General features: G+C 38.7%; 1 protein-coding gene and 1 pseudogene across 1 annotated transcript; one reads left to right on the forward strand and one right to left on the reverse strand.

Moving 5' to 3' along the window:
* Positions 1-14: 14 nt before the first annotated feature.
* Positions 15-8,676, reverse strand: LOC127449178 (N6-adenosine-methyltransferase subunit METTL3-like). The gene is made up of 11 exons (XM_051712427.1): positions 8,451-8,676; positions 7,308-7,495; positions 6,730-7,188; positions 6,463-6,638; positions 3,434-3,647; positions 1,759-1,946; positions 1,374-1,412; positions 1,181-1,289; positions 658-723; positions 395-507; positions 15-250 (listed from the first exon to the last, which is right to left on the reverse strand). The coding sequence occupies exons 1-11, from the start codon at positions 8,551-8,553 to the stop codon at positions 139-141; spliced, it is 1,767 nt and encodes a 588-aa protein (XP_051568387.1). The 5' UTR covers positions 8,554-8,676; the 3' UTR covers positions 15-138.
* A 220-nt stretch (positions 8,677-8,896) lies between these two features.
* On the forward strand, positions 8,897-12,891 carry LOC127442924 (ribonuclease P protein subunit p20-like; annotated as a pseudogene).
* Positions 12,892-14,197: the final 1,306 nt, after the last annotated feature.

Genomic DNA, 14,197 nt, shown 5'->3' on the forward strand with positions numbered 1-14,197 from the left:
CGACAACTAAAAAGCACGGTACAGTGTTTTTATTTAAAAAAAGGAAATTGGTACAAAAAGCTTAATATTGATACTGGCAGTCCTGTCTGAAATCATTTTTCAGTGTTGAGACCTGTGGCTATCCCACTATTCCAGTCCTCACATGTTTTTAGGTTTAGAGATGACTCCGTCTGGGTAGCGCTTCTTAAAACGTGCAACTACTTCAGGGTCTAAAAGGTGAATACCATCCAGCTGATTACCAAGAGTTATCCTGCAAATCAAAAAGGTAGCGAGTGAGATAATAAGTGAGTGAAAAAAGAAGGCAAAAAGTGTATCTGAATGAAAAATTAATGTTTTGTAAGTGATTTGGACACCAAGATAGCTCCTGATTCAAACCCCTGAAAGTCTAACTCACCAATTAGGCTGCACATTGTGCGGTCTGCCAAACAATTCAATCTTTCGCATCCCTGGTGATAAACGTTCAATCATTCCATATATCTCATCTGGTTTATGACTAGTGGAGCGGACCTTTCGTGTAAACAGATTAAGTGATCATTTACTCAGTTTGTTGCAATTATGTAGAAATTTGAGCTATATAAACTACAGAAGTTATCAAACACAAGGAATATGTGTAGTTCAACAGTTTCTCACTGATTTATCAATGAACTTATGACTTACCTCTGCCACTATGACATCACAATCAAGACCTCTGTTAAAACCTTGTGGTTTTCCTTTTACTCCCACCTAGAGAAAGTAAGACAATATATTAGCTGATATCAATGTCAGAAATGTGATTTTCAGGGGCATTTTTACCTTTGTGAGGGCATTTTTTATATTCATATTACAATATAAAGTGTGTTAATTTTAATGTCAGTTGCTCCAATCAAATAAAATCTTAATATTAAATTATATATATACTGTATAATACCCACACACACACATATATATATATATATATATAATTGATGACTATTCATTTTATTGAATTTATTATTTTTCCAATAAAATTAAACCAACCTATATTTATGGGTTAATATGTAACTAGGCCTAGAATAGAACAATAAGAACAAGCTCACATGTTGCAAATAAAAAACACACTTTTTTGCCCCGACATTTGGAATTTCTGGGGCATTTTTGCCCCGATCCGCCCTTATTTTCTGACCCTTGCTCAAAAATGGTTTATTCTTACATACACACATACCAAGCAATGCTCTTTGCCATGATTCAGCCAGTGTCCAGTCCTTCCAGTGCGAATGATTCTCTGAAGCTGGTTAGTCTTTACCCAGATAATCTCATCTACACGCTCATAGCTGATTGGGTGAAAAAAAAGAAAATTAATAGTAGTTTAAGATTTATTTCACTTTGCATTGTCTACTGCATTTAAAGACACTTACCCCCATAAGCTAAGACACTCTCGACCCAGTTCCATAGCTCTGTAAAGAGACAAGATGTTTTTTGTTGACTTGTATTTGGATTGTTGTAACGCTAACATACATCATCTCCTTTCAACTTATACAGACCATGTATTCATAGATAACTATTCTTTATGGCATGCATATGACATAAAATTAATTCAGACACATGTCAAGTCAAATGTGTAGAGCTAGATGAACAACACTGTTATAACAAAAATACAATCGGCAATGACCACAAGTGATATTAGAAAAAATTTAATTTACATTCCACTGTGGAGTACAAGTGATGCCAAAATGATCTAATTACTACAATGAGACTGTCTGACGATAAGCTTTGTGTGCCGTGATCCCCTCGAGCCCCTACCTTCCTGTCACCCAGAGGAAGAGGAAACCGTCATCCTGAAGTATAGGAATGTTGAGTTTCCTCATCTCGTCGTCTGTGAGCGTTCCATAGGGAAGCTCCATGTGGATGTCCCACGGTGGGTCGGCCATCACCACCGCAAACTTCCCCAGGATGGACACATCCAGATAACGGATATCACAGCAAATCCACTGAGATGGGGGTAAAAAGGTCAGAGGGGAAATTTGTAATGGGTCTCGAAGTAAAAATGTCAATTTAGAATCAGTAATTATTACATTTACATTACATTTGTATTACTACATTTTTTATCTAAAGTGACTTTCTAATGAGAAAAAAACAAGCAATTTATCATAAATGTGCCAACGATATTAGCAGTGCTGCAATACCAAATTTCAATAGCAGTATGCACAATCAAGCGATAGTGGGTTTTGCCGATACCAATAACTAAGGTGGTGGAAAAGGCTGATAACCGATTAATTGGCCGATTGTTTAAAAAAAAAAAAAAAAAAAAAAAAAAATTTAAAGAACGATAAAACGTTTCTTAGTCTTTCCTTACTATGAAGGGCACAGACATTGAGGCTACAAGATTCTTAAATGAATAAAATCCCATAAGCAGTTTACTGTGCAACCAAAATCCCAATAATAACCAGAAAAATTAAGATTTAGTGCATAAGGGGGGCCTGGGAAGCTCAGTGAGTAAAGACGCTGACAACCACCCCTGGAGTCGTGAGTTCGAGTCCAGGGCATGCTAAGTGACTCCAGCCAGGTCTCCTAAGCAACCAAACTGGCCCGGTTGCTAGGGAGGGCAGAGTCAAATGGGGTAACCTCCTCGTGGTCACCATAATTTGGTTCGCTCTCGGTGGGGTGTGTGGTGACTTGTGCGTGGATGCTGCAGAGAACAGCGTGAAGCCTCCACACGCGCTATGTCTCCGTGGTAACGCGCTCAACAAGCCACGTGATAAGATGCGCGGATTGACGGTCACAGACGCGGAGGCGGAAGTTCATCCTCTGCCACCCAGATTGAGGTGAGTCAATACGCCACCACGAGGACTTAGAGCGCATTGGGAATATGGCACTCCAAAAAAAGAAGAAAAAAAAGAAAAAAAAAAAGAAAACAAAAGATTTAGTGAATAATGCGGAACTTTTAATTAAATAAAGTCCAAAATACACCGGGGACTCTTATTGTGAAATGACAGACACTGGGCTCCGTTACAATGATCTACATGCAAATATTTACCAAAAGCTTTTTATAGCCTATATAATCACCAGATGAAGAGTTTTGTAGATATATTGCACCAGATGAGGTTTACTGATGAGGAATAATAATAATTAAAACATATTGGCAACTATCAACATAGATTTTTGCTGATAACCAATCCAAAAAGCAACTATCGGCACTGATAAATCGGTAAAACCGATATATCAGTCTACCTCTGACTGTGAATATGATTTTATGAATTGGTGGGACACAATGTTGCACTCATGCAACAAGATGGGGTAAACTCCATTTTAAATGTGCAATAGAAGATACAAAGTCCTGAAAGGAATTGAAGATCAAACTAAAAGACTATGCCTAATTCTACATTGTATTGTTAACTGTGATTCACCATTACAAACCACTTTCATATTATTATAAGGCATTATCAGGGGCTGTGGAGCAGGTAACTGCTTCCGATACCTGTGACGGAAACAGCTTGCCCTCGTTGCTGTCTCCCACAGTGGAGTGCAGTCCAAGCTCAGTGGCGCCTGCCTGTGGCCCCAAGGTGTCACCCTCTGCTTCAGGAGGGCTGTCAATCTCATAGTGCACATATTTACAAGTGTCCATATGGAAACAGGTGTTCAGAAAGGAGCAGTCGCCCAGGCTCTCGTCTGTGTGTTTGTTGATGATACGCCTAGAAAAATCACACGATAATAGCATTTGACCAACCGACAGTTACGCATTTATCAACAAATGAGCAATCAAAATGTAGATTTTAAATTGACTTGTACAAGACTATGAGCAAACAGGAATGCATAAATGTCATATTTTCAGATTTGTAAAGTAAATAACATAGCCTTTTATTTCACAACCCCTACCATGATCTTCACAAAAAATGATACATTATTCATAACAATGTGAACATTGCTAATTGCAGGCGATTTGCCAATGAGTGCGTTTACATGCACACCAATTCGCTGCTAACTACCAATAATCAGCTTATTCAAAACAATACAACGCAAGAAAACTGTTTAAATGAGACTTGAAATCATTGGATTATTCTCTGCTTTTGACGTCAAAACATAACACATTGGATAAGCTAGTGAGAACACCAGTAGAGGGGTTTTAACTCGAAACCAGGTAATGGGCAAAAATCTGCCTGTGTCGATCAGTTTTTGTTTAAACCGTTTATGACCTTACCCTGATAAAAGAAAACCATTTAAGGCATGTACATGGCCACACACAGAGTTGGCTTATAAAAGCATAATCGCTGTTAAGCTCGTGCATGGAAACACGCTCAGTTTATGAGACTGTTTGCATGGACACTAGAAAGCCGTTTATTGCGTGAAAACTGCTTAAAGCTGGAAAGCGGTGTTTCCGGTTTACATGCAATGTTTACTCCTGTATAGATGAGGCTAGGTCTGTAAGCAGCAGCTTTCTCATGGCACTGCAATTTCCCCGCAACGCTTGTGTAAATAAACATGGGATCCGAGGAAGACTTCACTATATTATTCTCCACTGCTTCTCTTTATTTCCAGATATTCCAGAGTTGTTGCTGTGTTTGTTTCCTTAACTTTCCATCGCAATCGGCAGAGGAATTGTGCTGCAATAGTAGGCTTTCCCTCTTATGTGAAACTCCGGGATTCCCTGTTCTTGAGCGTGTATATGCGGATGTGTATAAAACAGGTATAGTGTATATAGTTTATGTGATTTTCCCTTTTCCCACTGTACTCCCAGAAATATTGAATTCTTTCCACTGCACGTGTTGACTTGTTAATTTGATGTATGCTCCAATCTATGAAGTTAGTTATTCACTCTGTTCCATGCACCTGCACACGAACAGCGCTAATGTGTTTACATGACCACATAAGCCGTGTTCTCCGGGAGAAACCTAGGTGTGTTACACCGCTTTCTCATAATCCTTAAACAGTGTAAGGAAAACGGTGTTTACAAGTTGTTTACATGATGTTTCAGAATGCCGCTAGCAGCACAAACCCTGAAATAAACCGTTTTCTTAAGTGCATGTAAACGTGGTGTGTGATATTTCTTGTTGAAGGTGGTGAATTTGTTACAAAAGTGATGCTTTGCCAGCTGTAGTGGTGGTGCTTTAAAGAAATAGTACACCCAAAGATGAAAATTCTCTCATCATTTACTCACCCTCATGCCATCCCAGATGTGTATGACTTTCTTTCTTCTACCGAATACAAACAAAGATTTTTAGAAGAATATTTCAGCTCTGTAAGTCCATACAATGCAAGTAAATGGGGACCAACATTTTTAATCTCCAAAAAAACACAAAGGCAGCATTAATGTCCATACGACAGTGATTAAATTTAAACTGTGTTTAAATCCATATCTTCAGTGATATGATAGGTGTGGGTGAGAAACAGATCGATATATTAAGTCCTTTTTTACTATCAATCTCTTCTTTCACTTTTACATTCTTCTACTTTTGTTTTTGACAATTTGCATTCTTCATGTATATCACCACCTACAGGTCAGGGAGGAAAATGTATAGTAAAAAAGGACTTAAATATTGATCTGTTTCTCACCCACACCTATCATATCACTTCTGAAGCTATAGATTTAACCTCTGGATTCATATGGATTATTTTATGCTGCCTTTATGTGCTTTTTGGAGCTTCAAATTACTGGTCACCATTCACTTGCATTGTATGGACTTACAGAGCTGAAATATTCTTCTAAAAACCTTTGTTTGTGCTCAGCAGAAGAAAAAAGTAATACACACCTGTGATGGAATGAGGGTGAAAAAATAATGAACTTGAGAACTTGAATTTTTGGGTGATAAAGTGGATACATTTAGAGACACAACTTCACAGTTACCGTGCTGACAGTTACTGTTAGACTGTTATCATTCTGAAACCTTCTCCAAGAAGTTGCATCTCTAAATGTATCCCCTTTAAAGTAGTGATAAATCGGAAAATGTGATTAATCGGACTATATTTGGCCATTTTGCGATTATCAGCATTGCCATAGCTGTTGTTAAACTGTATTATGTTTATCGGCATTTATGTCGGCCGTCCTGCTCTCTAGATATCAGTATAGATATCGGTCATTGAAAAAACCCATATTGGTCGACCACTACTTTAAAGCATAAAATTTAAAAGCTACAAACTAAATAATCTACATAAACATAAACTCACTAGATGACCTTATGCACACTAGCGCCATTTTTAATGGGAATGACAACGAGGCTGTAAGGGATAGACTTACAGTCTCTTCAATGGCACGAATGATATAAAGCTCCTAGATCACATCTGATTTTCCACAACTCATGTTGTCTGGAGTTCTTTGTATAATGAATGTTCTTGGACAGATATTTTATCAATGTTTTGTCTGCGGAACGATCCAAAAACTCTTTAAACTGCAGTACAGCCCATTGAAGAGGTGGTAAGTCTATCCCTCACAGCCTCGTTGTCATTCCCATTAAAAATCAAAGATGGTGCTAGTGTGAATAAGGTCTATCCTGTGTGTGAATCTGGGCTCACCTGAAGTGCAGCTTGGTGCAGGGCTGAGGTGTGTCCCCAGATTGCACACACTCCTCTTTGGTCCCATAATCACAGAACTCCTGCACTTGAGCTCTGCCTCGCGAACGGAACTTCTCCACAATCGACTGCTCCTTCGCTGAACTAGTGTTCAACAGCTCTAGGATCTCTTGACTCACCTGACACAAGCACACACACTTATAAATACACATCCACATACAACCATTTTTTTGGACAAGGCTCTGGTGACTTGCTATTTAATCACTGTACCTTTTTGCTTTGCTGTTCCTTGGTTGACTGCTGGCTCAGTAGACTCTCAATCTCCATGTCCAGGTGAGATGCTTGGCCCTTATTGCTCCGCCCCTTTTTCTCAGTCCCACCACCTCCACCCCCAGATGATCCAGTAAGCTGCAAATTGGACACAGGTGCCAGTGAGGCAGAGGATTTCTTGGGAGGAGAAGATGGTGCTTGAAGCAAAGGGGAGGAGCCTGGAGCTCTTTTTTGATGTATGATGTCATCTCCTTTTCTTTTTATGGCAGTTCTCTGTGGCTGGGCTGCATTCCCAATCATAGGCCATAGCTTGGTGTGATCGACAGAAGTGACGAGGGTGGAGGAGGAGGAGGAGGATGAAGAGGCAGTGACAGAAGGTTGCCGGACTTCAATAAGTTCTTGAGCAGAAAATTTTAGTAGGAGACTTTGGATGCAGGCGTGGGAAACTGGAGACTCAGGCTGAGTCCAAGTAAATGAGCGAGAGAGAAAACAAGGGTGAGGGAGAAAGAGTCAAACAGACATGAGTTTCTGGGATGTTCGTAATAAAACACATACACAAGCATGCTCACAGCTCTTACCGTGTTTAGTTGGTTGGTGATCGCAAGGGAATCGATTGGCAGAGAAAGACTCAGTTCGGACAGGTATGCCAGCAGCCTCCTCTCTAGTTCTGGGTCTGGGGGCTGCTCAACTTCCACTTGCGGCAGACTCTGGAGGGTCGGTCCGGGGCTGTCACTCCTCGCAGACACTCCCTCACCACTTCCAATCTCTTTTAGAAACAGGAACTAATTGTTGGAAAATGCCCATGTGGTAGGTGGCACTATAGACTTGTAATTAATTAACTGATATGACAACTATAATGGTTGGAACTTGGTTCCTCCTCTCTTTGGCACACAGTATATTCAAACTCAAAACAATAACTCCAGTACAACCATTTACAGCCACATTTTTGATAGAACACAGTGTAAATCAAGTAAATTAAGCTGACGGAATAAGCAACTTGTTTAAAGGGTTAGTTCACCCAAAAATGAAAATTCTCTCATTATTTCCTCACCCTCATGTCAACCCAGATGTGAATGACTTTCTTTCAATGCAAGTGAATGGGTGCCAAAACCTTAAAGCTCCAAAAAGCACATAAAGGCAGCATACAAGTAATTGATAAGACTCCAGTGGTTAACTCCATGTCTTCAGAAATGTTATGATAGGTGTGGGTGAGAAACAATTCAATATTTAAGTCCTTTTTTACTATTAACTCCCCTCTCTGCCCAGTAGGTGGTGATATGCACAAAGAATGTGAATTGCCTAAAACAAAATAAGAAGGATGTGAAAGTGGAGATTTATAATACAAAAGGACTAAATATTGATCTGTTTCTCACCCACACCTATCATATCACTTCAGAAGACTTAACCACTGGAGTCATATGGATTACTTTTATGCTACCTTAATGTGCTTTTTGGAGCTTTAAAGTTCTGGCCACCAATCTCTTGCATTGTATGGACCTACAGAGCTGAAATACTTCATTTGTACTCTGCAGATGAAAAAAAGTCATACACATCTATGATGGTATGAGGTGAGCATTTTCATTTTTGGGTGAACTATCCCTTTAAATGGTTTACTGTAGTAGTTCTCTCGTTACTTTCTCAGCTAGTATCAAATACTAGGAAACGCAGTTTACAGTTTTGCAGATCTGACAGCTGCTACATAATAAAGTTACCCAACACACCAATGCCCATTTGAGTAGTGTCTTTTCTTCTCCTCTGCAGCCTCTCGCGCAGGGAGTCCAGCTGCTTTTTGTGCGCTTGGATGTGACTCCATGTGTCCGACATGGCTTAATTACAACTAGAAAAACCGACCTTACCAATTAAATAAAATGTACGTGAATTTTAGTTTAGGTCGAGTAAACAAACGCTAAGTGACTGAGGCGTTCATGCACACTGCAGCACCGTCAAACTAGTGGCACTTCAAAATAAAAGTCCTATTTATTTAAAAGCATATTTATCTTTTTATTTTAATTTTAATTTATTTATTTATTTATTTATTTATTTTACTGCTATCAGCCACTAAGATACTTAAAACATCATTTATTTTATAGATATATATATTTATATGTTTTCCTCTAAAAAGGGTGGTATGTTTTATGCGCTGCTTTAAAAAGCAGTTCCGGTGCACGTGAGACCTCTTCCGCCACATGAAGCCAGACCTGCGCATTAAACACTCAGACAGAGTATTGTGTTTTTACCAGGCATTATTCATCGTGTAATACAGCGCTGCCATTTCAAGGTATTACAAAGGCTTGAAAAAAATGTATGTAAATTAATCCAGCAGTGATAGTCTACCGTAGTCTCCTTCCTTCATTTGTCTTAGTAAGATAAAGTGATGCTTATGAACAGTAATTACACGTGTGATCATAAATAATGTATAACATTATATACATTCTACATGAAACTCTTTTCAGTATCAAATATAAAACATCTATGAGTGCATAGCTTAATTTGATTCCAGCTGTGTGTTTAATTTTCACTGGCCCATACAAAATCTGATATGGCCATAGATTAATTCAAATGTAAATGTCATATATTGGTGATGATATCATAAAGATCATATATGAATGTATACAAATTTGACCATGATTTGGAAAAATATGATGCCTAAATGAAACCCATTTGTAGAATTTTGAAATAGCCTATCTGTTGCATATATGCACAAGTATTTGACTTTTATTTGTATTTTTATATCAGTGAAAACCATACATGATCAAACATATTATGTGTTTGACATGTATTTCAATTAGGGCTGTCAAATGAGTAATTTCTTAAATCCAATTAATTATTAGGCTTAATAATAATAATAATAATAATAATAATAATTATATATATATATATATATATATATATATATATATATATATATATACACACACAGTTGAAGTCAGAAGTTTACATACACTTTAGCCAAATACGTTTAAACTAAATTTTTCACAATTCCTGACATTTAATCATTGCCTGTCTTAAGTCAGTTAGGATCACTATTTTATGAATGTGAAATGTCAGAATAGTAGAGAGAATGATTTATTTCAGCTTTTATTTCTTTCATCATTCCCAGTGGGTCAGAAGTTCACATACACTTTGTTAGTATTTGGTAGCATTGCCTTTAAATGGTTTAAATGGGTCAAATGTTTTGGGCAGCCTTCCACAAGCTTCTCACAACAAGTTGCTGGAATTTTGGCCCATTCCACCAGACAGAACTGGTGTAACTGAGTCAGGTTTGTAGGCCTCCTTGCTCACACAAGTTTTTCAATTCTGCCCACAAATGTTCTATCGGATTGAGGTCAGGGCTTTGTGATGGCCACTCCAATACCTTGACTTTGTTGTCCTTAAGCCATTTTGCCACAACTTTGGAGGTATGCTTGGGGTCATTGTCCATTTGGAAGACCCATTTGCGACCAAGCTTTAACTTCATGGCTGATGTCTTGAGATGTTGCTTCAATATATCCACATAAATTTCCTTCCTCATGATGCAATCTATTTTGTGAAGTCCACCAGACCCTCCTGCAGCAAAGCACCCCTACAATATGATGCTGCCACCCCCATGCTTCACTGTTGGGATGGTGTTCTTCAGCTTCAAGCCTCAACCTTTTTCCTCCAAACATAACTATGGTCATTATGTTTACAGTTACATTTTGTTTCATTAGACCAGAGACATTTCTCCAAAAAGTAAGATCTTTGTCCCCATGTGCACTTGCAAACTGTAGTCTGGCTTTATGGCAGTTTTGGAGCAGTGGCTTCTTCCTTGCTGAGCAGCCTTTCAGGTTATGTCGATATAGGACTTGTTTTACTGTGGATATAGATACTTGTCTACCTGTTTCCTCCAACATCTTCACAAAGTCCTTTGCTGTTGTTCTGGGATTGATTTGCTCTTTACGCACCAAACTACGTTCATCACTAGGAGACAGAATATGTCTCCTTCCTGAGTGGTATGATGACTGCATGGACCCATGGTGTTTATACTTGTGTACTATTGTTTGTACAGATGAACATGGTACCTTCAGGTGTTTGGAAATTGCTCCCAAGGATGAACTAGACTTGTGGATGTCCAAAATATTTTTTATGAAGTCTTGGCTGATTTCTTTCGATTTTCCCATGATGTCAAGCAAAGAGGCACTGAGTTTGAAGTTAGGCCTTAAAATACATCCACAGGTACACCTCCAGTTCAGTACACCTCCAATCAGAAGCTAATTGGCTAATTGCCTAAAGGCTTGACATCATTTTATGGATTTTTCCAAGCTGCTTAAAGGCACAGTTAACTTAGTGTATGTAAACATCTGACCCACTGGAATTGTGATATAGTCAATTAAAAGTGAAACAATCTGTCATTAAACAATTGTTGAAAAAATTTCTCGTGTCATGCACAAAGTAGATGTCCTAAACGACTTGCCAAAACTATAGTTTGCAAATATTAAATCTGCGGAGTGGTTTAAAAATGAGTTTGAATGACTTCAACATAAGTGTATGTAAACTTCTGACTTGAACTGTATATATAATTCAGATAATTCAAAGAAAATATATTGTTGTGTATGACAAGTATAGCATTGCTTTAGACAATAATAATAATAAAAAAAAAGGTTTTAGGTTAATTTATGGATTTGTTTATTTGCATATTATTGAACATAAGTCTATCACTGGCCTACAGTCCACAGCAATCCACACAGTGCGTTTTTGCGTTCAGTCTGTACAGGCGTCAGATGGTTGCTTTTGGAGCGCCTCACTATGGTTGCATTGGTTTTCTGCATCTCTAGCCATAAATGCAGTGGTTTTAGGACACTGTCATGTTAAATGTAGGTTAAAACTTCAGAAAATGCATAACAGGACCCCTGCACTCTGCTCTGTCGGTTTGTTGTCTGTACAGCTGCGTGTTGCATGTACAGTTGCAGTTGCACTTACTGCCCCCTGCTGACTGTGAGTCGCATGAATGGTGGTATTTCATGCTTGTATTGCTCCGTTGATAGGAAATTACTCATAACGTAATTTATGTAAGGTTAGGGGGCATGATTAATTGCCTACATTTTTACGTAACAGGTTATTATTTTATACAAAAAAAATTGCACTGAATTAACTTGTTAAATCGACAGCCTTAATTGCAATAAATATTTTTTTCTGTATCACTGTGAAAAATTTATTGTTATTGTTTTTCTGGTTGTGTTTGTAGAGTGTATTTCTGCACTATCAACCTCCTGACATGGCTGAGCCACGCAGCCCAGTGTCTGCTTCTGTACCCCACAATCTGATGGTACTGTCCGCCCCCGAGGGCTCCACTCTAGAAATGGACCTAATGGAGTACACACTACGTAAGCGCCTGCCTCGCAAACTGCCCAAACGACGGAACGACGTTTATATCAATATGAAAACAGACTTCAAGGCCCAGCTGGCGAGGTGTCAGAAGCTTCTGGATGCTCACAGGTAAATCTTCATCCACGGTCTGGGACTGGCTATTAATCGGGCCATTAACATTGCCCTTCAGCTGCAGACGTCCAGCCAGGGTACGCTGCAGCTGGCAGCCAACACATCCGTAGAACTGATCGACGATCTGGAACCCGAGGATGCAGATGAGGCAGGAGAGCCGCTCACACGCACCCGCAATAACTCGGCCATTCATATCAAGGTGTTTTATCCTAATCCATAGAGCCAGTGTCATTTTCAACACTGCGTGGAACAGAGACGTAAACATTATTTGAAAGTTGTTGTTGTTTAGCAGTGCTTTAAAGGCAATGCTTCTCTTAATAGATGTGACTTACTAGTCCGGAGAAACTAGGAATTCTGGAAGTTTGCACTGAACTTGTCTGTTAAATGTATTGCTGTGCTGTTCTTACATGTTATATAGATTAATATATGTATATGTGTATGTATATATATATATATATATATATATATATATATATATACACACACACACACACACACACAGGAAATGTGCCATAGATATCACCCAAGATATTTTTCTGTTTTGAAAAAGAGGGATTCTGTATTAATTTGTTTGTTTTCTTGTATAAACCTGCAAATCACAAAGATAACACCCAGCTGTTGTGACTTGAAGCTCATTAAAATGGAAGGTAAAAAGAAAATGTCTGAATTTTCTGCTCGCTCTTGTTTTGGGTTTGGGAGAATTGATAATGTAGGATAGTGTCCTGGTTGGGATGGTTGCGTAGCAAGATATTGGTGAAAGTGGCTTTTGGCACGGAAGAACAGCAGCTCATTTTTTCATAAATTTACTGTCAGTTGATGGGGTGGTCATTCAAGCTGAAATATTGTAAAACAAGCAGTGATACAAGAAGATCCCTAGTGATTAGAGGGTTGAAAAGAAATAATTGCAGATGAAACAGTATCATGTCTTTACCTCCAAGGATTCATGCATTGATCACCTGGTAGTTTTGAGTAGGAGGTCATTCTTTTCTCTGATATCCTCAACTTTGTAGATTCTAAAACTTTACTGAGTAAGGGGAGATAAAATATAAAAGCCTGTGAGTATGATTCTGGGGAGTCCAGCTTTGATTTTTCTAGGAGATGCGTGCTAATGCTGGTTCACACTAACCTAACAGATGCCAACATTTCAAGCATTGTAAAGTTGTCTTTCTGATTTATATTGCTGGAAAACAACTGTCATTTTCACACTGATACAACAAAACCCGACAACTATTGAAGTTGGTGTTTGTTGGGGGAGCGTGAACCAGTCGTTAGATTTCCTTCTATCTGGAAGATCAGCTGTTTCGGTGGCTCAGTAAAGGATTGGATCTTCTTTCAATAAAAGTGCTTGTTGAGTGAAGAATTTGTTAAAAGCGGACTGTAACCATTCAGACTGGGAGTTGATAGTTTGGTGGTGACTGATGGTGTGGGTGAGTAGCAGACAGCTAAGAAAAGAAGGGAGACAAAAAGAATGATTCAATGTGATGGACAGAAATGTTAGTGTTGTGACTAAATTCAGTTACAACCCCAATTCCAAAAAGTTGTAAATTCAGTTCACGCTGTGCTATACTGAAAGCACTACAAGACATTTGATGTTTTATCTTGTGAAATTTTTGTTTTGTTGAAAATATACACTCATTTAAACTCAGATGATTGCAATATACTCCAAAAATGTTGGGACAGTCGAGTGTTTACCTCTGTGTAACATCATTTCTTTTAATAACACTTTTTAAGCATTTGGGCACTGAAGACAAGTTTAGCAAGCAGAATTTTGCCCCATTCATCCATTATGCATGTTTTCTGCTGCACAGTTGTACGGGACCTTTGTTGCCATATTTTACGCTTCATAATGCACCACACATTCTCAGTCGGAGACAGGTCAGGACTGCAGGCAGGTCAATCTAGCACCCACACTCTCTGCTCAAACAGCCATGCATATGTAATCAGGGTAGTATGTGGTTTGGCGTTGTTCTGCTGGAAAATGAACCGTCTGGATGGCAGCATTTGTTGCTCC

The sequence above is a fragment of the Myxocyprinus asiaticus genome, chromosome 1 (assembly GCF_019703515.2).
Source record: "Myxocyprinus asiaticus isolate MX2 ecotype Aquarium Trade chromosome 1, UBuf_Myxa_2, whole genome shotgun sequence".
Lineage (NCBI taxonomy): Eukaryota > Metazoa > Chordata > Actinopteri > Cypriniformes > Catostomidae > Myxocyprinus > Myxocyprinus asiaticus.